This window comes from Mesoplodon densirostris, chromosome 9, assembly GCF_025265405.1.
Source record: "Mesoplodon densirostris isolate mMesDen1 chromosome 9, mMesDen1 primary haplotype, whole genome shotgun sequence".
In the NCBI taxonomy this organism is placed as follows: Eukaryota; Metazoa; Chordata; class Mammalia; order Artiodactyla; family Ziphiidae; genus Mesoplodon; species Mesoplodon densirostris.
Genome location: NC_082669.1, coordinates 69837756 through 69858175, shown reverse-complemented (window position 1 = coordinate 69858175; position 20420 = coordinate 69837756). Strand labels below are relative to the sequence as shown.

Here is a 20420-nt window from a genome sequence, read left to right as displayed (position 1 = left end):
TAGCAAATAATTAGGAAATACCATCTGAGAAAAAAAATGAGCTGTCACAAAACATAACCTGGAACATAGGTAGTAGATTAAAAAGTTCTACCCAGTTAGAAACTGGGCAAGGGAGTTGAACAGACTTTTCTCCAAGAAGATGTACAAATAGCCAATAAGCACGTGAAAAAATGCTCAAAATCTTTGTATGAAATACAAAGTAAAACCACAATGAGATACTACTACACCTCTACTTAAATGCTATAATCAAAAGGACAGACAAAAACAGGTGTTAGCAAGAAGTAGAGAAACTAGAACCTGCATAAATTGCGATGGAAATGTAAAATGGTATAGCTATTCAAGAAAAAAGTTTGACAGTTTCTTTAAAAATTAAACATAAAATTACCATCTGACCTCACAATTCCATGCCAAGAGAAATGAAACATATGTCCACCCCAAAACTTGTACACATGTTCATAGCAGTACTATTCATAATAGCTAAAACTAGAAACAACCCAAGTGTCCATCAACTGATGAATGGACAAACAAAATATAGTATATCTGTACAATGAAATATTATTCAGAATAATATTTAATAATATTAATAATAATAAAAAGAAATGAAGTACTGACACATGCTACTACATGGGTACATTATACTATGCTAAGCGAAAGAAGTCAGTCACAAAGACCACATATTATATGATTCAATTTAAATGAGATATCTCGAGTGGGCAAATTTATAAATCTACAGAAACAGAAAATAGATCAGTAGTTGCTTTGGGATGGTAGTGGGATTGGGGGTGGGGGAATGGAGAGAACAGCAAGTGACAGCTAATGATTATGGGGTTTCCCTTGGAGGGACAAAAATGTTCAAAAATTAAATTGTAGTCATCATTCTACAACTCTGCAAATATACTAAAAATCATTGAATTGTACACTTTAAAAGAGTAAATTGTATGGTATGTGAATTATATCTCAAAAAAGCTATTTAAAAATGTTCTATCAGGGGGCTTCCCTGGTGGCGCAGTGGTTGAGAGTCCGCCTGCCGATGCAGGGGATACGGGTTCGTGCCCCGGTCTGGGAAGATCCCACATGCCGCGGAGAGGCTGGGCCCGTGAGCCATGGCCGCTGGGCCTGTGCATCCGGAGCCTGTGCTCCGCAATGGGGGAGGCCACAACAGTGAGAGGCCCGCGTACAGCAAAAAAAAAAAAAAAAAATGTTCTATCAGGGCTTCCCTGGTGGCGCAGTGGTTGAGAGTCCGCCTGCCGATGCAGGGGACACGGGTTCGTGCCCCGGTCTGGGAAGATCCCACATGCCGCGGAGCGGCTGGGCCCGTGACCCATGGCCGCTGAGCCTGCGCGTCCGGAGCCTGTGCTCCACAATGGGAGAGGCCACAACAGTGAGAGGCCCGCATACCACACACACACAAAAAAAAAGCAAAAAAAAAAAAAAAAAATGTTCTATCAAAAGCAGACCAAAAAAATCTGCCCTCATGTCTGGTGAATAATTACATCATGAAATATTATATGTGTTCATTCTTCTTTACATGTATAAATGTGGCATCATGAATTATTTATTTTATCTAGTATCAGTATATTACCTTTTACACAAGTTACACTCTAAAGATTTCCTTTCTAGGTAGGTGTTTACTATAAATAGTTTAAATACATATCAAAGCACTACATTTTCTTCCACGGCTTAATACAAAAATACCTGACATAACTAATTCTAGAAAATATCTAAGAATGGCAATAATGACTGCTGCATTTCTAAGATAGCTGCATTTCCAAACTGGTGCTCTTGGTTGATGATGCTTGGAATGATAATTCCCATTCCAGTCAGAGTTAATAGTTATGAATTCTGGGGTAATAGTTTGACTGAGAAATAGGGTGGGTATGGGTAGAGAAGGCCAGGACTTCTCTCACTCCCCCTGAGGAGGAACGTCAATAGAATCCATCAAGCCCAAGGATCTTTACTGGGCCACAGTGCTGGGGCATCAGAGAAAAAGCTTAAAGATCTGGCTTCCAGTGGGAACATTCTCTCTTTGGATTTTGTCTCCTAAAAGCCCCAGCCTCTTTGAACAGTCTCTTTGGATGAGTTTATCCACATGGTAAGCCAGATTTATCACAGTCATTGGCCAGGTAGAGTTGCTAGACCAACTAAATCACAATCTCTGGGAGTAGACCTGGGTATTGGTATTTCTTTAATAGTTCCCCAGGTGATAGCTATCTACAACCAGAGTTGAGAAGCACTCTTCTATTATACATGGCACCTTTGCTACAGAGCAATTTAGTCTAGTTACTAGACTCTAGTATATGAGACAGATACATTTCATTATTAATTGACATAATGCAAGGGCATACTTAATTTTTTTTTTTTTTTTTTTTTTTTTTTTTTTTTTTTTTTTTTTCTTTTTGCGGTATGTGGGCCTCTCACTGTTGTGGCCTCTCCCGTTGCGGAGCACAGGCTCCGGATGCGCAGGCCCAGCGGCCATGGCTCACGGGCCCAGCCGCTCCGCGGCATATGGGATCCTCCCAGACCGGGGCACGAACCCGTATCCCCTGCATCGGCAGGCGGACTCTTAACCACTTGCGCCACCAGGGAGGCCCCGGGCATACTTAATTTTTAAGAAAAGTCATTTTGAATTTTCTCTTAGGTAAAAGGCATGTATCAACTATTCCTTAATTATATATATACATATATACTATAGATAAATAATATACAAGAATATACATCTGGCCCACAAACATTAACACATATAATTAGATTCAGTAAATGTCTTATATTAATTTTATTTTATTTTTATTTTATTTTTTTTTTTTGCAGTACTTGGGCCTCTCTCTGTTGTGGCCTCTCCCGTTGCAGAGCAAAGGCTCTGGACGTGCAGGCTCAGCGGCCATGGCTCACGGGCCCAGCCGCTCCGTGGCATGTGGGATCTTCCCAGACTGGGGCACGAACCCGCGTCCCCTGCATCGGCAGGCGGACTCTCAACCACTGCGCCACCAGGGAAGCCCTCTTGTATTAATTTTAAATGATGTGGATATTCTGTACAACTTAAAAATAAGCATAAAATTTTTGACTTGCAATGTAAAAAATTTAAAGGACAACTATTGATGCAAATAAATATGCTAAACACAGCAAATGAACAATGAACCCTCAATTTTTACTTTATAAGCCCTGGGAATACATGGGGGGGAAATCTGTATACCACAAAGATTCTGTAATGATATCTGACCATTATAAAAATCATAATACCTTTTTTTTGACTCGTGAATTTGTTTTTATTTTTATTGGGCTATAGGGGATGGATTGGGAAATATCTCTGTAAGTTATGCCCTACTAGGGAAATGTCCATTCTAATTTTCCTGGGATAGCTTTCAGAGTTTTTTCTTTTTCTTGGAGCTGTTGCTCTTGCTGGCAGCAGCCTCTTCAGGTCCACTGCTGACAGGCTCCTCCTTGGAAGAGAATTTCCTCTTTTTCTTGGGGACCCTCTTGTTTCCTGACTCTTCAGGGCCACTATCTGGTTCCTCTTTGGGAAAAGATTTCTTCCTCTTGGTAAGACTTCCACTGCCAGCTGTCTCTTCAAGATCACTAACCAGCTCCTCCTTGGAAAAAGATTTCTTTTTGGGGGGTTTGGAGGAGACAGATGGGTCTTCCATTCCATTAGCCTGAGGAGCCTCCTGGGGCTTTTGCTTTTTCTTCTTTTTGGGTCTCTCACTTGTCTCCTCACATTCCTCCGGGGTACTACTGCTGTTTTCTGAAGACGCTAGGGCAATCGCAGCCAGCCTTTTCTTTTCCTTCAAGCGTTTCTTCTCCTGTTTCTCCAGCTTCCTAGTAATCTCAGCAGCCGCTTCCTCTGCCTGAACCATTGCCTCCTTCATGACATCCAGATTCTTTCATGGAATCTCTCCAGTCTCATAGAAGGACAGCCACTCCTCAACTTGTTCTAGAAGCTTCTCCCAAAATACACTGGTGGGTACCTCAGAGAAGCAATCAATTCATGAGGCAATACTGCATTTGTTTGCCAGGTATCGGGAGATGCGGCCTTTGTTCTTGGCAGCTGCTCGGCCAATGAAGGTAGAGTGAAAAATGAGTCCATATTTTGGGGTGTTACCCCTTGTCTTCAGGGCTCTGGAAAGTTGGTCCCTGTGCTGGGCCCAGGGAATCACTCAGACACCAGGACTTAATACCTTTTTAATAAAACAATGATGGTAATTATGGGAAGAAGAAAGTATGCATGTGCTGTAGACAACATTCCTTCTGATAGTTATTCCACTAAATAAACAGAACACAATTTCAATATTTTACTGTTAACAATAATATGCTGGTCTGTACATATATTTTTAAATAAAATTAATGATAATAACCATTAGCAGCTTTCTATATTCATGAAACCATGCTAATAAATTATTTATGTGTATTATCTCATTTAATCATTACAACATTGTGAAACAGGTACTATCACAATATACCATTTTACATAAGAGAAAAATGTGGCTCAGAGAAGCTAGATAATTTGACTAAGGCTACTCTGATTATAAGTGCAAGAAGCACAATTTAACTTCTGTCTGTCAGAATCCAGAGCCCACACTCTTAATCAACTGTGGTTAAGTCCCAAAATAACTCTGCAAATGAAGAAGTACCCTCATTTTACAGTTTAAAAATAGAGGTTCACAGAAGCTCAATAACACATCTAAGACCACCCAGCCAATATGTGCAAGAGAGCTGAAAACTATGACCAGGAACATCTCGTGAGAGGTTAGTTTTAAAAATGAAAATGAAAAATCCTTACGGTAGTAATAAGCCATTTTTAAGACAGCAGACATTCTGACTCTGCCTGGCATAACAACATGTACTTAGACAACAATCGTACAATTTTACATTGTTACAAGTGCTTGCATTTAGTTTAGATGCAAGATCAATGGTGATAACTCTCATACACAGATCTATTGAATCCCAACAATGGACTAGGCACTTTCAAAAGTGAATCAAGAAGATGTGTGACAAAAATAACTACAGTAACAAAGAAGAGTTGTGTTTGAGCCAAAAAAAAGAGTTAAAGACTTGGCTAGACCATAAACCTCATATTTTAAGAGAAAAATAATTATAGATTAAGGGGGAAAAATGAAAATTAATATCAGAATTTTCCATGCTATTTTCCATTTCTAACAAAATAAAATATGATCCTCAGGAAACATAATACTAAATTTTTATCCTAGATATATAAACATGACTCCAAAGGCCAGGTATTAACAACCACTCTGCCTTAGTTGCCTGCAATAGATGGTCACGCATCACGCACACACACTCAAGGTAGCCACATCTTCATTCACTTGGAACGGATGGAAAAATTTTCTCAATTAACAGGATTTATTATGATGGAAACTTCCATGGTTATATATCTTGGCTGCTTTTGTTATAAAAGGCTATAAGGAGAGATTTATAACAGAAATTTGTATAGGAACTGTCAGGCAGAATCAGGAAGTCATGGTGTCTGCTGCTTAAGTCCAGCTGATTTTGTGCAACTTTTGTGTGTCGCATTCTTTCCCATTCTTTTATAATGGCAATAAGGAAGAGAGCTGTGACTTAGCCATTCTCAAACATAGTTAAATGTTATTCTCCTAATGAAGGGAGTTTTCCAATAGTGTCATGCCACCATTTTAAGGTGGCTATTACACATGAAAGCTTAAGAATGGCATGGGAGGGAAATGTGTATTTATTTATAGCAATAACTAGTAGTGAGGGAAAAAATTAGTGTGAGCAAAGTTATCTGGTTTAGGTACAAGATTTCTTTTTGCAATTTGCAGTGTGCTCCTGAATTATTATGTTATGTGTCAGAACAATATCAGTAGATAGATATAAAAGAGATTTCCCTACACAAAAGTCTATAGATCATTCCTGGAACGCTACAGGGTTGTTGGGTTTTTTTCTTAAATGTTTGATTTCTTGCCACTAATGCTTTTCCAGACTCAGAAGTATTAATGGGATAGAGCCTTTGATTGGACAGGGGGAAGGGAGACTGGGAAAAGACCACCCTTGCTACCAGTGGCAAGAATCCAAAAAAATTAGCTTAGGAAACTGTTATAAGATTGGGCTCCCTTCAACTTCCACCAAAGATCCCCACACTTGGGCCACCCGCTGGGTCTAGTATAAGCGAACACAATTGGTAAAGCCTGGTGCCCTGTCAAGCTCCTCCAAGGACAGCAACCCATAATCTAAGAAAATATAAAGCCCTGTCCAAGTTTTGACTTAGCAAATCGCCAAGATCCACAACTTTCCCTGGCTCCAAAGTCTGGGCAGTGATAAATATTTTCAGCTTAATAATGTGCTGACTTATTACCACACTTTAATCTAAATGCCTTAAGAGGGTTCTACATTTGAGTCCTAGTTCTAAAATTCTACAATGGCAGGACTAAAAATCTTAACCAAAACCACATCCTTCATATTCTATTTTTTGGGGACTATCAATTTGTCACTACTCTATTTTGTGGCTTCTTCATTTAATATTTTCTTGCTATAAATACATCCACTTAAAGCTAATACTATGGCAGATAGATGGCTGGAAATTCTTTTCAAACACACACATAATCATACATAGAAGAAAGATATTATTAACATTCATATGATTCCCCAATATATATATGATACTGCAATCAACTGCTTGGTCTACTATGAATGTGATGACACAATTCCCTTAGTATATTTAAATACTAGTTTTGTTTCTAGAAAAAAGAACCTTAATCACACTACACATTTAATTAATGGTAGGAATAAGTCATAACAATTTTTTATTATATACATATTGTTATAAATGCAATTACTAGTTTTATATTTGTAGTAAACAATAAAGGCGATCTATTTACTACTCAAGGCTGAGGAAAACTTACAAATGTCAAGTGTTTGGGTTTTTCTTTTTCTTAACTTTTTAACCAAGAACTCTTTTGTTTAATTGAATAAATTTAATGTGTAACATTGTGTACATTTAACATGTACAGCATGTTACTTTGATACATTTATATATTGCAATATGATTGCCAAGGCAGTGATATTTATCACATTACATAATTATAGTACAATATTATCTATATTCATTATACTGTGCGTTAGATCTCTGTGGCTTATTTACTACTCATTATAGGTTTGTGCCCTTAAACATCATCACTCTTAACCGCCCCCAATCCCCTGGTAAGCACAATTTTACCCTCTGTTTTTTACAGGCTTAACTTTTTTACATTCTCACATATAAGTGATATCATACAGGACTTGTCTTTCTCTGTCTGACTTATCCTACTTAGCATAATGTGCTCAAGATCCATCCATGTTGTTGCAAATGGAAGGATATCCTCCCTTCTCATAGTTGAATAATATTCCATAGTGAATATGTACCATATCTTTTTTTATCCATTTCATCCATTGATAGGCATTTGAGTTGTTTCCATATCTTGGCTATTTTGTGAATAATACTGCAATAAACATGAGAGTGTATATCTCTCGTGGGAAATACTATTTTCATTTCCTTTGGTTTATAGCCAGAAGTGGAGTTGCTGGGTCATACAGTAGATTTTTAAAAAATTTTTTGAGGAACCTCCAATTGATCTCCAAAGTGGTTGGATCAACTTACATTCCCACCAACAATATTTAAGGGTTCCCTTTTCACCACATCCTCACCAGCACCTGTTGTCTCTTGTCTTCTTGATGATAGCCATTCTAAGGTGTGAGGTGATATCTCATGTGGTTTTGATGCGCATGTCCCTGACGATCAGTGATGTTGAGCATCTTTTCATGTGTCTGTTGGCCATTTTGATGTTCTCTCTGGTAAATGTCTATTAGTTCTTCGGCCCACCAAGTGTTTGTTTTACATTTCCATAAGCTACTTATAGGGTGACAAGTGACAGATGTGATGAAATGTGTGATATTGTTTGCACATTACAGTCTAGAACTATGTACAATACCTTCACTGTGACTGAAGGCACAAGGTCAGCTCCCACTTCAACATCAGTAGATTGCTGTAAACACAGAATTGAGAAGAGAAGGGAAGAATAGTTTCAATACTGCACATCAATGAGTAAACACAGTAGGTGTGATACATACTTCTCACCACCAAAAAAAAACTATAAAGGATTTATCACTCTGATGGCTGACTAAAAGAGTCAGTGTGGCTTTTTGGATGGCTTCATTGGGAAAGTCACAAGTTAATATTAAAAAACCCACGACTCCAAAAAGGGAAGAAAAGTTCACATATTTTACTATCAAACTACTCTATTGCCAAATTTCCTTAAAAACTGAAACTAATTCTATTTACTCATTCTTTATATTATAGAAAAGAAGACTTCTGTATATTTTCTATATAAACAGTACGCCATTCTTTTAGGTCCTTGTATTTTTAGCTTGCCAAAGGTATGTTTTATTCTGATTAATAATATGTATTGATATCTAAGACATGTAACTAATGATATAAAGATTGAGTGGCCTTACACCTAGAAAATAAAACAAAAGTAGGAGTGTATTTTTTTTTACTAGCGCATATCATAAACTATTTTACTCTTTGAGCATCAGCCTTGATTACCTGGTCCTATGTCTTAAAGAATTCAGAATATAATATAATAGAGCAAACATTTCCTTAGAATTTATAACTTGTTTTTTAGAGTGGTAGGTTGAGAGGAAAATATGGTCACTCTATAATAGAATAAAATCAAAGCGTAACATATTTTCTAATAATACCCACATGAATTCCTGAGGGAACAATTAAGATCATGAAGTCTCTGTCCAACAATGAATAAATCCATTGTACTTTGTTAACCTATTTGGAATTATTTTACTAAGAAAAATTAAATCACTTCTAAGCAGTAGGGATCACTATGATGTAATGGCCATCAGCATAATTAAGAGTAGGGAGATTCATATTCTATTTCATAGGAATCTATGATTCTAGATTCATAGGAAACTATATATGAACTTTGATCCAACTTCTCAGTCAAGAAGAGAGGATAGCGATGTTTATCTCTTCTATAAAAGCCCCCATTCTAACACTAATTATATTATTTTTTGGATATGTGCTTTCATAACAATGACTGAAAATAAAATATTAAGCCAGGCTTTTTGCTCTAGTATTACCTAAAATCCAGGAAATATTTTACATTTAACTGTCGGCAGTTCTGGAAGAGAAACCAACATCTCCTGTTTCCTGCTCTTTTCAATCCATATCTAAACACCTAGATATTTCAGAGACAAAAGTCCTTTGGAAACATGAAATTACAGCCAGAGAGAAGTAGCTCTACAAAGACAGCATAGCATCACAGCCACCTAAATCGTTGGACTGATGTTTTCCAATGGGATGAATATGATATTCTCAAGAATCTCTTAAGAAGGAAAAAAATAGTAAGGGGAAATGAAGCTGAAAAGAGACATCCAGTTAAGAGGAAAAAGCACTCCAGGTTACTGATAGGGAAATATATATTACAATACAGTGCTATTACATAAGGCCTTTCCTCAGAAAGATCAAAAGTTGCTAAAGAACAGAAAGGGAATTTCAATCCAAATAGCCTATGTTTAAGAGAACCTAGAAAAAATTATATAAGTTGCCCAAAGGAAAAAAAGAATCATTTCCAAGGCAAGAAAATGTGTGTACATTTGTCAGCTAACTAAGCAAAAATGTTCCACTCAGACTACACCCTTCAGGTAGAGTGAGAAATGGTGTGTGCTGAATATCCAATGTTTAAACAGTACCTCTACTATGTGACTCAGCTGGGTGAATGTTTCTTTCATATATAGTCCTACTTTTTTTACGTATACCCACTTACTATACTATGGCAATGTTAATGTGATTTTTATCACAACTTGGGTTGGCTGTTTATACTAAGATTAATCTTTGAAAAGCTTATGGAACTACTTACTATATTATGCTGTGATACCTAAATATCAAAGTCATTTCTTAAGCAAAATTATATGACATAAATTCCATACAGAGTAAAAAACAGTGAATTCGGGGCTTCCCTGGTGGCACAGTGGTTGAGAGCCCGCCTGCCGGTGCAGGGGACGCAGGTTCATGCCCGGTCTGGGAAGATCCCACATGCCGCGGAGCAGCTGGGCCCGTGAGCCATGGCGGCTGAGCCTGCACGTCCGGAGCCTGTGCTCCGCAATGGGAGAGGCCACAACAGTGAGAGGCCCGCGTACCACAAAAAGAAAAAAAAAAAAAAAAACAGTGAATTCAATCACTTTCCTAAATTGATCAACTTTGGTACAGATATAGATAAACTTAATATATTTTTCCCAAACTGCAGGCAGTGAGAGAAAACCAACCATAATCTAACAAGTGCTTACAGAAGACTAAACAAAGAGATGGGGTAACGTAACCAAGGACAGTCCCCTTTCTTGTTTCTCAGCTTTATTAATTCATTTATAGAGTGAATATATACTGAACACCCATTATGTGACTGGCACTAAGGATATGGCACTGAAGGAGACAAGTAGAATGAAGGTGGTGGTGGAGGTGGTGGTGGTGGTGGTGGTGATCGTGATGATTGTTTTAAAAGAATTAAAATGTAATTTTATTATTATAATGATTTGTTAGTTAATTATCATAATTCAACAAACTAGATTCTATTACTATTCCCATTTTACAGATGAGAACATTGAGACTAAGAAAATTGAATACCTTGCCCTGGGTCACACAGATAGAAATGAGAGAAAAAATAATTCCTGGCCCAACTCTATTCTTAAACTACTTCCCCACCGCAACCACCATAATGTATTAAAGACTATAAATTACCAAACCCTGCGCTATGCCTTTCATAAACATTATCTCATTGAACCTTCAACAAAAATCTAGTGGGGTCAGTATTATTCATCTGGATTAGGATTACCTCAATACTCAGTACTGAAAACGTTTTTTTAAAAAAAGTAGGTAGATTCAGAGTAATGGTGAGAACCTATTTGACCATTTCCCTTCCCTCCCCCTTTTTTAAGACAGAAATCCTGCCTAAGGAACTTCTTATTACACAAAGAACTTAGAAATGTTTTTTTCTAGAAGTAACAAAGCCTAAAACTTATCTTCCCTAAAGTTTCTATTTGGAGGCCCAGAATTTAAACCAATACATTTTGATCCCAATTTATCAGAGTCCGCCACTATCACAAACCCTTTGAAAGTCTGCAAATACACCTACAGATACTGAATCAAAGTTAGGAGAAACCACGGCAGAGACTTTCAGGTCATCTCTCTCGGTCATAGGCCAAACACCTGTAATTTTAAGAGAAAAAAAAGTATTTACTCATAAAGTAAAACTTGCTGTATATAGTTGTTTTAAGGTTTATCTATACCATACATCAAAAATATACTCACGAGTTGAAAAAAAAAACTGAGGCATTACAGAATGAGAAGCTTTATGCTAATTCTTTCCCCTCCACATTACTAGAAAGAAAAACTGTCTCTTTTTCCAAAGATATTAGTTCAGATTGACCCAATGACTGACCAGTGTCAGGAATTTCAATTCCCTATCCTTAGCTACTGGTAGAAGCCGAAAAGAGTACAACTCTTTTGAAGGTAAACTGGCTATAATTATCAAAATGTAAAATTCACCAAAAAAATGTAAAATTCACATACCCTGTGACTTAACAATTCTACTCCCAAACATTTACCCAATACTCATAGACATGCCCAAGGAGTTTCTCTGTTGCTAGTAATTATTAAAAACAAAACAGCCTAAATCTAAATTATATTTCTATTAATAGAGAAATAGTTAACTAAATTATGGTATATCAATACTGTGCAATGGTCCAAAACCAAAACTCTAAATAAGAGTGCTGTCTATCTTTATACACTGACATGAAAAGAACTCCAAGATATGCTATTGATTTTAAAAAAGCAAGATGTAGTACAATGTCTCTAATACACATGTATTTGTGTAAAAACAATTATATAAACAGGAAAATTTTCTCAAAGAACACACAAAATCTCTTAATAAAGGTTACCTTTAAATAATCTAGTGGAACTAAGACCTGGGGTTTATGCTTTCAGTACTGTTTGAATTATTTTGACCATATTCATTTTCTCTTTACAACTGAAAATTTCACAATTTAAAAAATGTTTATAGTGCATAATGAGATATTATGAACAAGTTATAGAGATCCTAAATAAACAAGAAACATAAATAATACATATGCACATACATATGTGTGTATATATACATATATATATGACAGATTATTGGCTGTCCCCCAACATCCATTCTTCCCTCCTCCTTCTTTGTGGCAGAACACTAATTCTGTTGAGGCATTCACCTCATCTCAAAGTTATTGAATTGGTCAAATCCCATCATGATGATTTCATTCCCCTGAACTTTTGTTGTTTTAGTCGTGAGCATGGAGCCTAATCCTGGTAGATGTGAGGTGAGGAAAGGTGGGAGTTGGCATGCTGGTACATGCTTCTGGGAAAGCTAGTCCTCCCTAATAAATGGGGACACTTGGGAGAAATATCTCTCTTCTTTCCTGGAAATCATACTTGCACATAATGTCTGGAACTGCTAAAATCACCCTGTGACCCTGAGAGGAAACATCCCCCCACACTGAGGATGGCTGATTGAAAATATAGAAAGCACCTGGATGATGTCACATGAATCAGCTGTCTCACAAAGAGAAGAACCACCTACAATTGCCACCAGGCATTCCCACCAATATTACACTGTTTGGAATAAGAATTTCCACAACTTAGTGAGAGTACAAAAGGCTGCTTGTTGCCCACCCAGTAAAGATTCTTCAGTTCTTCTTTACTAAAAAAGAGTCCAATTTTATCCTAAGTAACAAAGTGCTCAACCAAAATGCTAAATTTCCCAGGCTCTTTTGCAGCTTGGAGTGGCCAGTGAGATGTAAGTGGAAGCTGTTCAGGGTGTGGCTTCCAGGAAAGATCGTTAAGTGGGCTGACTCAGCTGCAGATGTGAGGGCAGGAGTTCCAGAAGCCATCCTAGACCAACAGAAGACCCTTGGTGAGAAGGAATCAGAGTCCTTGATGACTTCGGAACTGCCAAATCAACCCTGGACTGCCCATTACTGGACTTCTTTTCCATGAGAAAGAAATAAACCTGTGCCTTATTTAAGCCACCCTATTTAGGCATTCTGTTATATGCAGCCGGACATAAACCTGAATAGCACATCTTCCAACAAGGTTACCAAGTACAAATGTTTCTACTACTCAACGGTAGAAGCAACTTAGTTATCCTAGACATATTTCAAATGGGTGAAGACTTTCATTTATACACCCATGTCTTACTGCTCTCTTTCCCTTCCTGAAGACACAACTATGCTGTGTGGGAGTCTATCTCAGTATTGTACCCTTTCCTTCATATCCATCCCAAGTAAAGAACATATCAACTGTCTAAATCAATCATAAGGAAACTCTGTTTTTGAAAGTGCCTACTGATAGATGTTGTTGACTACTAGTAACAGAAATGCAAGGCAGGATTCTCACTAATGAGTTGAGTATGAAAAGCTTCAAAATCCATAAGCCATACAGAAATTATTACTATAATTTCATGTTTACAACATACATCCCTCATATAACTTACACACATAAAATCAGCTTCAAAAATACTTTTATTACAGTAGATAATATATACCATGTGTACAACAAAATATACTCTTTAAATTGGCTTTACATTTTGCTGCAATTCTTGCTTTGAAGAAATAAAAAAAGCTTTTAAGTGCTGAACATAACCCACAAGACTGTGAACTTCTTTTTTGCAAGTTAAAGTCACTGTACTAAAATAGGTGGCATTTAAATGAATAATGAGGTCAGCAAAAAGTTCAGAGTTTTAACTTCTCATAATCTTCTGTAATGAAATGACTTGGTGCTTTTATATAATTACAGGTATTTTAATGAACAAATATACCACAATTTTATAAGTGTAGAGAATACTAAATTTTTTCCATATCTAGAAATGAAATATGTTAAAAGTTTCTCTTTTTTAAGAGTCTCAGTTTCTTTTGTAGGAATAAAACCAAATGATGGTGGCAAAGAAGGGGCAGAGAACTTCAAATATTAACTTTGAGGTTATATAAATAATAAACTTTGCACTCAAGTCTGTAGGTTCATCCCTAGCTTAATTAGCACTTATTTCAAGGTACACAGAAGAATCAGGGTAATGACAAGTAAAACAGCCTAACCCTTCTCACCCAAGGGCATCACTATGGCCACCAAAAAAATAACTTTTAGCTGTAAGGGATTTACCTGAGAAATGTTTTACATAATCAAGTGTTAATCAAAATATCATTAGCACATTGTTTATGGAAAGGCCAAAATCTCAAGACACAAAATTTGTAGTGAAAAGCCACATTAAATTTATTTAACCAACTCTGGAAGTTTCATGTTTCATATGTATGCCACTCTTCTCCAATTACATTTTTAAGTGACAAAATGAGATTTATATTCCATTAATCCCAAAACACTAGTATCAAAAATGGAAAAAAATGTGCAATATGACACATCCAGTTTTAACTATTCTCTATTTGACATGAGGGTCCTGACAACACATGGGTTTTTAAATAACTGGAGGTACTTAAAAGACCTAAGTTTCACTTGTTTACTTTCAAAACTTTCTAAGAGAATGTGTAAAACCAAAGCATAATAATTTTATTTTAATATTAATATTTTTAATATATTATCTAAATTCCTCTGAATGTCTCTTGGTAATATGGACTCAAAAATACATAAATCTAGGAAAGTGATTGGATCAAGATTAAGATTGGCTCTGTTGTTTTGGTTGGCTTTTGATGCTCTGCTTCTTTTATTATTCCTGCTTGTTTTAACATTTCTTTTAAGTGAAAATAGTCCATATTTTTTCTCATTAAAACAATACTTTTACCTGACCCTGAGAAGGGAACTTAAAGTAATGCTTTTCACATGTCCAACTCAAACTGCAGGATTGCTGTTTTGTTTCTCCTTTTAATTTACAGTAAAATTATACCCTTGTGAATCCCAAAGTAAGATAATATTGAGTTATACAAAACTCAAGAACTGAAAATATCATCAGCCTCTGAGTCATTAGAAATCAGCATACCACAGGCTACACTCCATTTGGATGGCTAATGAACTACAAACATAAATTATATCACTAGGCTGCAAATGACTACATTTTTAGTAACAAAGTAGTAATTCACATACTGCTTTGGTTTCTTTTCAAAGAAGCAACTAAAATTTTTTCATGGATATTAGAAGTTAATAAATGATCACTCTAAACCTTAATGTAATTCTAAAGGTCTAAACCACTATCCAAAGAAATACATGTTCCTTTCTTAGAGTTTAAAGAAAAAAACTCAGCACTGTCCCTGAAACACACTAACAAAAGTACTACCTTAAATAGGACATATTTTTCAGAAGCTATAAAATACAAATTAAGCACAAAGACTAGTGTGTTAAAGAGCAGTGCTGTTTTTACAAAAATGACTTTAATTAAGCCTGGGGGAGAAAATCAACTAATATGTACAAAACATTATCCATATACAAAATAACATAAATTTTACAATGAATACTAAAATCAAATAATAAAAAGCTGCAAATGAGATACCTTGTGATTTGTTAACATCTTTGATGATTTTCTGAAGTTCTTTCAATTCTATATCAAGTTCATCATAGTTTAGTTCTCTAGATTCAACTTTTGGAGCTTGGAACAAAGAAGGGTCTGTCCCCAGGTATGAACATTGCAAGTGACCATCATCACTCAGAGTGACTATCACTCCCTTTAAATCACTACAAAAAGGAGGAGAAAATGAGACATAATTAAAATTTTTGGTGGATTTAGATTTAATCTAGACCAACTAGATTTTCATTCGATTCAGCTTCAACATACCATTAAGAAAATGACTATATAATGTATCTATTTCTAAAGTTTTACATCAAGGACTCAATTTAAATGTTTCAAACATGATTTATATTTACAGAAATATAACAATTATTATTCAAGCTTCCACTTTTGGGGACATAACTATGTGGCAACTCCTGCTCTAAGAGCTTTTCAAGGTCTTACTTGTATCATTCAATCCTCACTGCACCTCCCACTTGGCAGATTCATAATAAGCAGTGAACAACACGTAGGAGCTACAATGGATCAAGAGCTAAGCTACTGGCTGGCTGAAGACTAGGGGCTGAGGCACAGGAGGGAAGATGGGACAATCCAGGGGAATGGGAAGGTGGAGGAAGCCCTACGAGGCCTTGAAGAGAAATGTGCTCACTGCTCTTTTCCTTTTCCTTCTCTCTACACTTGGGACGTGCTTCCCCTCCCTCCCCAGGTCCACTCACCATGGCTTCCTTCACACACACTCCTATTCAAGTAGCTCTCTGGTCTGTTCTCTCTTTCCCTTCACTCTTAGATAGAAGTATCCCATTTTCTCATTTGGTAGCTCTTTCTCCATCACTCTTATCCTGATTATCTCTTTTCCTCCCCATCCTTTCACTCTTCCTTCTCTCTTAGGCTCCCTCATCTCTGTTATTCTCTAGAAATAGCCATAATATATAAATTATAGATAACTTTAGCATAAATGCTTAAAAATAAAAGTTGTACATTTCCCTGAACTTGCTATAAAAAGTAGCTGAGATGAACACTATTGGCTTCCTCCCTACCTTGCCCAAAGGGAAAAAAATTCAATATTGCCATAAGTCATTTTGAACTGATATAAAATGAATTTGTTTTAGATTTGTTTGTTGTGTTTTCTATTGGTCTGTGATTTAAAAAAAACAAAAAACAAGTTTTCCAACACTTTTCTAAAGGTTAAATATTAGTCAAAAACAACAGAAAACTTGAGAGAGAAAAGAACTTGAAAAGAAGTGTTGCTATTTATCTGAAGAAAAGGAGTTAAGGTATATAAGGGTCTAGGGCTCATTCAGAACAAATAAGAATTTTTAAAACTCCCCAACTTTGGGTCATGGCAAGTGGTCAGCTCATTAATCTAAAAGCTCAACTTGATTGACAGTAAATACCATTGCTCAATCCTTCCCATAAGGTGGCCACCAGCAACCGCTTCACCACCTGCCTTCAACACAATATTCCTGTACATACTTTCTCCAGGATATATACATAATTCTGTAATGTGACTTCAGAAAAATAAAAAATAGATTGGTATCACTGATTTGATAGCTTAAAAGCTAGCTAAAAACTAAAAAGGGGACTTGGGTTCTAGCTCTGACTCTGCTCTATGTAGCTGAGTCAACTTGGAGAAGTCTTCCTAAATGCTTTATGTCTAAAATGAGAGGGTGAAACGAGATGATCCTCAAAGGTCTTTAAGTTTAACAAACTGGTTCCTTCAAAATAGCTCAGAAAATAAATACTCCCAAATAAAATTATTTTCCTAAAATAAAATGTTTTCACCCCTGTAGTATCTCTGGGCCTGACCCTTTCCTTGCAGGCAACTGAAGCCACTTAGTGGCCATGGAAATCCCAACTTCCAGCTCTGACAAGCCCATTTCAAGAGGGCAAACCTCTGTCCCTACTGAGTTAGTTGTGACTGTAGTCTGTTCCCCATTCCACCCAGACCTACTAAAGTCTGAGAACCCAGTAAGTCCTAAGGAAATGCTAGGAAACTAAAAGGCAGAGCTTCTCAGACAATGTGGTGGTCATCAGCTCTTTGAATCCAAAAGGGTATTTCCATTTTATCTTCCCCCTTTGAGTGATCCATTATAAAGGAAACCTAGCATGAGGCATTACAAATATACCTCACTATCCAAATTTATTTGGTCTTTGAATTGGATAGCTTATTACAGAATCAGTTTCATCCCACTGTTTTAGATGGCAAATAGCAACAATTTAGATATAGGGATTTATCTAAAAATTTATCTGAACCTATTAAGTTGTTGAGTTCAGATAGAGAGAGTTTGAATAGTAGTGTATACACATATTTCTTCAGCATCTCAAAAAGAAAAAATTCTTTACTGGTGTTTTGAGGTGTCCAAACAGAAAAGGGAGAAGCCAGGGTCTTTACCCACTCAAAGAGCTTAACAAGCGTCACCAGAATGTCTTAACACTAAATTACAAAACTTAAACAATTTACTTTTTTCTTATCAATGTTATTAGAGCCATTACATACAATTTCGATCAAATAACAGAAATTTAGAATAGCTGAATTCATTTAACATTGCATGTTTTATTCCACAGGAACACTAACACAAGCTCTAAAAATTTTAGAATAAATCAGTGAAATTTCTGTTTAAAACATATATGATGGAAAAAATACTTTGACACAGGTCTATACCACTACTTAATACATAAGTAATGTCATCACTCGGTATCTTAAATGCAAAGGAAAAATTTTAAATATATATATAAATATATATATATATCGTTCCTAAAGTTAAGCCCAACTTAAGTATAAAGTCCAATTTAAGTATAAAAGAAAAACACAATCAAGATTTTTTTAATCTTTCTACTTAAAGAACATTTTTAAAACAATATTGCCCATGTGAGTTAATGTGTAAAATTTTCTGAGTGATAGAATTTTATGTTAGAAGAAGCCATCAAGTAAATCAAGTATTGTGTGCCTTATTACTTACATCCTTAGAGTAAACACTTTTAAAATGCAAGTCTCTAGATTACTCTGGTCCTTGAAATACATCAGCTAAACCAAGGAACCAGAATAATGTATTTTATGAGGACTCAAGGTCAAAGATGTTATATTGCTAGGACACATAATAATTTTGTGATTTTAGCAATGGGGCATAAAATTAAACAATAGAGTTAGCTCAAGAATCTGAGGGTAATTGTTTCTTCACTCAGTAAACAGATCCTGGCCTTAACAACACATTCAAACAAAATTCCAGATGGATTTTAAAAGTTAAATTAAAACATATGAAACTACAAAAATATTTATCTGCCCTTGGGATGGAAAGAACTTTTGCTGCAAGAAAGCAATAGAGGACAAAGCAAAGGATCTCTAAATTAAACCATAAAAAAATTTTAAACTTGTTCTATGCTTTAAAAATACATCACAGTAAAAAGAACAAACTGGGAAAGCCTTGGCAACCAACATAAATATATGATTTAAGTTGAATCATATGAAGTTGTGGATATCCAACTGTTTTTGACCTATAAAAACAATTTTGTATGTTTCATCTACTATGTAAAGAACTCTTACAAGTCAATGAAAATGAGTATATCCCAAAAGAAAAAGGTCAAAGAAAATGTACAATTCACTTGAATCAGCAATTTAAAGGTTAAATAATCTATGGAATTAAAACTTTTATGTAGTTCTCTTTTTCTGACAAGGCCAATCTATAAAATGAGTAACTTGAAAGTATTTGAAATACAGCTCAAAAGATAAAAAATGAACAGTTTCTTTTGCTAATACAATAAAACAAATGAATAATAGCTTTAAAAACAAATGAAAAGAACATGCACTGAATCTAACGGTTCTTGTCCAGCTGCACTTTATGCAAAATAGAAATATTTTAAATTATCAAATCATCAAAGTCTGGTTTTTATTATCATATACAGATATCAAAGAAATCTTAAAAACTTAAATTTTGGATTCTTTCATGCCTTTACCAAAATAAACTGAAACAGAAAACAAAAAGTAGGAAGGTGCACGATTTGCATCTAGTCTCTTTTTTATTTACTATCTGCCTCTCATTTCTCTACTATATTTCATTTGCTCATCATTCATTCACTCATTCATTCATTCATCAAATATTTTCAAACACCTGTTATATGCAGGATGCCATTTGAAGTGCTATAGAGCACGCACAAATAAAATCAGAAATGAGCTTGAAAAGATTGCAACCCTGTAAAAGAATAAGACATGCACCTCGATAAGTATGCATGGGGTGGAAAACATAAGAGCTATAAGACAAGTATAAAGTACTTTAGTGTTCAGAAGTAGGAATGTCATTTCTAGCCAAGGGAATCAGGGAAATTTTGATGGAGGAAATAAAAGCTTAAGCTGGACACTGAAATTCAGTCTATTCTTCAGATTATTTCTGAAATATGAATTAACTCACATGTGATTTGTAAGCAAGGAAATGATGTCAACAGAACTTTGAAGTTGGTTCATACTCTTTTATCCATCACCTGAATGTTTTTGTTGTTGTTGTTGTTTTTGCGGTATGTGGGCCTCTCACTGTTGTGGCCTCTCCCATTGCAGAGCACAGGTCCCGGACGCGCAGGTTCAGCGGCCATGGCTCATGGGCCCAGTCACTCCGCGGCATGTGGGATCTTCCCGGACCGGGGCATGAACCCGTGTCTCCTGCATCGGTAGGCGGACTCTCAACCACTGCGCCACCAGGGAAGCCCCCACCTGAATGTTTTGAACCTCCAAGTAGTAGCAGAAAAATATAGTACATGGCTATATACAAAGCACCATTATTCCACTTTTCTTTTTGGCTCAGTTTGCAAATATGTCCTGGATTGAAAGTGCTTCTTACATGGTTCTCATGTTCAGTTTGTCTTTTGCTCTTTTTTCCTCAA

General features: G+C 36.0%; 2 protein-coding genes across 9 annotated transcripts in view; both read right to left on the bottom strand.

Moving 5' to 3' along the window:
* BBS9 (Bardet-Biedl syndrome 9) overlaps positions 1-20420 on the bottom strand; it is a 483985-nt gene that overhangs the window by 283448 nt on the left and 180117 nt on the right. For all 8 annotated transcript variants that reach the window (XM_060108887.1, XM_060108894.1, XM_060108892.1 and 5 more), the window contains 3 exons: positions 15537-15718; positions 11145-11218; positions 7935-7988 (listed from right to left, as the gene is read on the bottom strand). In XM_060108887.1, the coding sequence (XP_059964870.1) occupies positions 7935-7988; positions 11145-11218; positions 15537-15718 (310 nt within the window). The remainder of the gene's footprint in view (positions 1-7934; positions 7989-11144; positions 11219-15536; positions 15719-20420) is intronic.
* On the bottom strand, positions 3338-4160 carry LOC132496324 (nucleolar protein 56-like). Its single transcript, XM_060108666.1, has one exon. It carries the CDS (start codon positions 3861-3863, stop codon positions 3360-3362), a length of 504 nt encoding a protein of 167 aa, XP_059964649.1. The 5' UTR covers positions 3864-4160; the 3' UTR covers positions 3338-3359.

Bases quoted from the DNA above. Each gene is read 5' to 3' on its own strand.
- LOC132496324 (XM_060108666.1), bottom strand. From the start codon at position 3,863: ATGAAGGAGGCAATGGTTCAGGCAGAGGAAGCGGCTGCTGAGATTACT.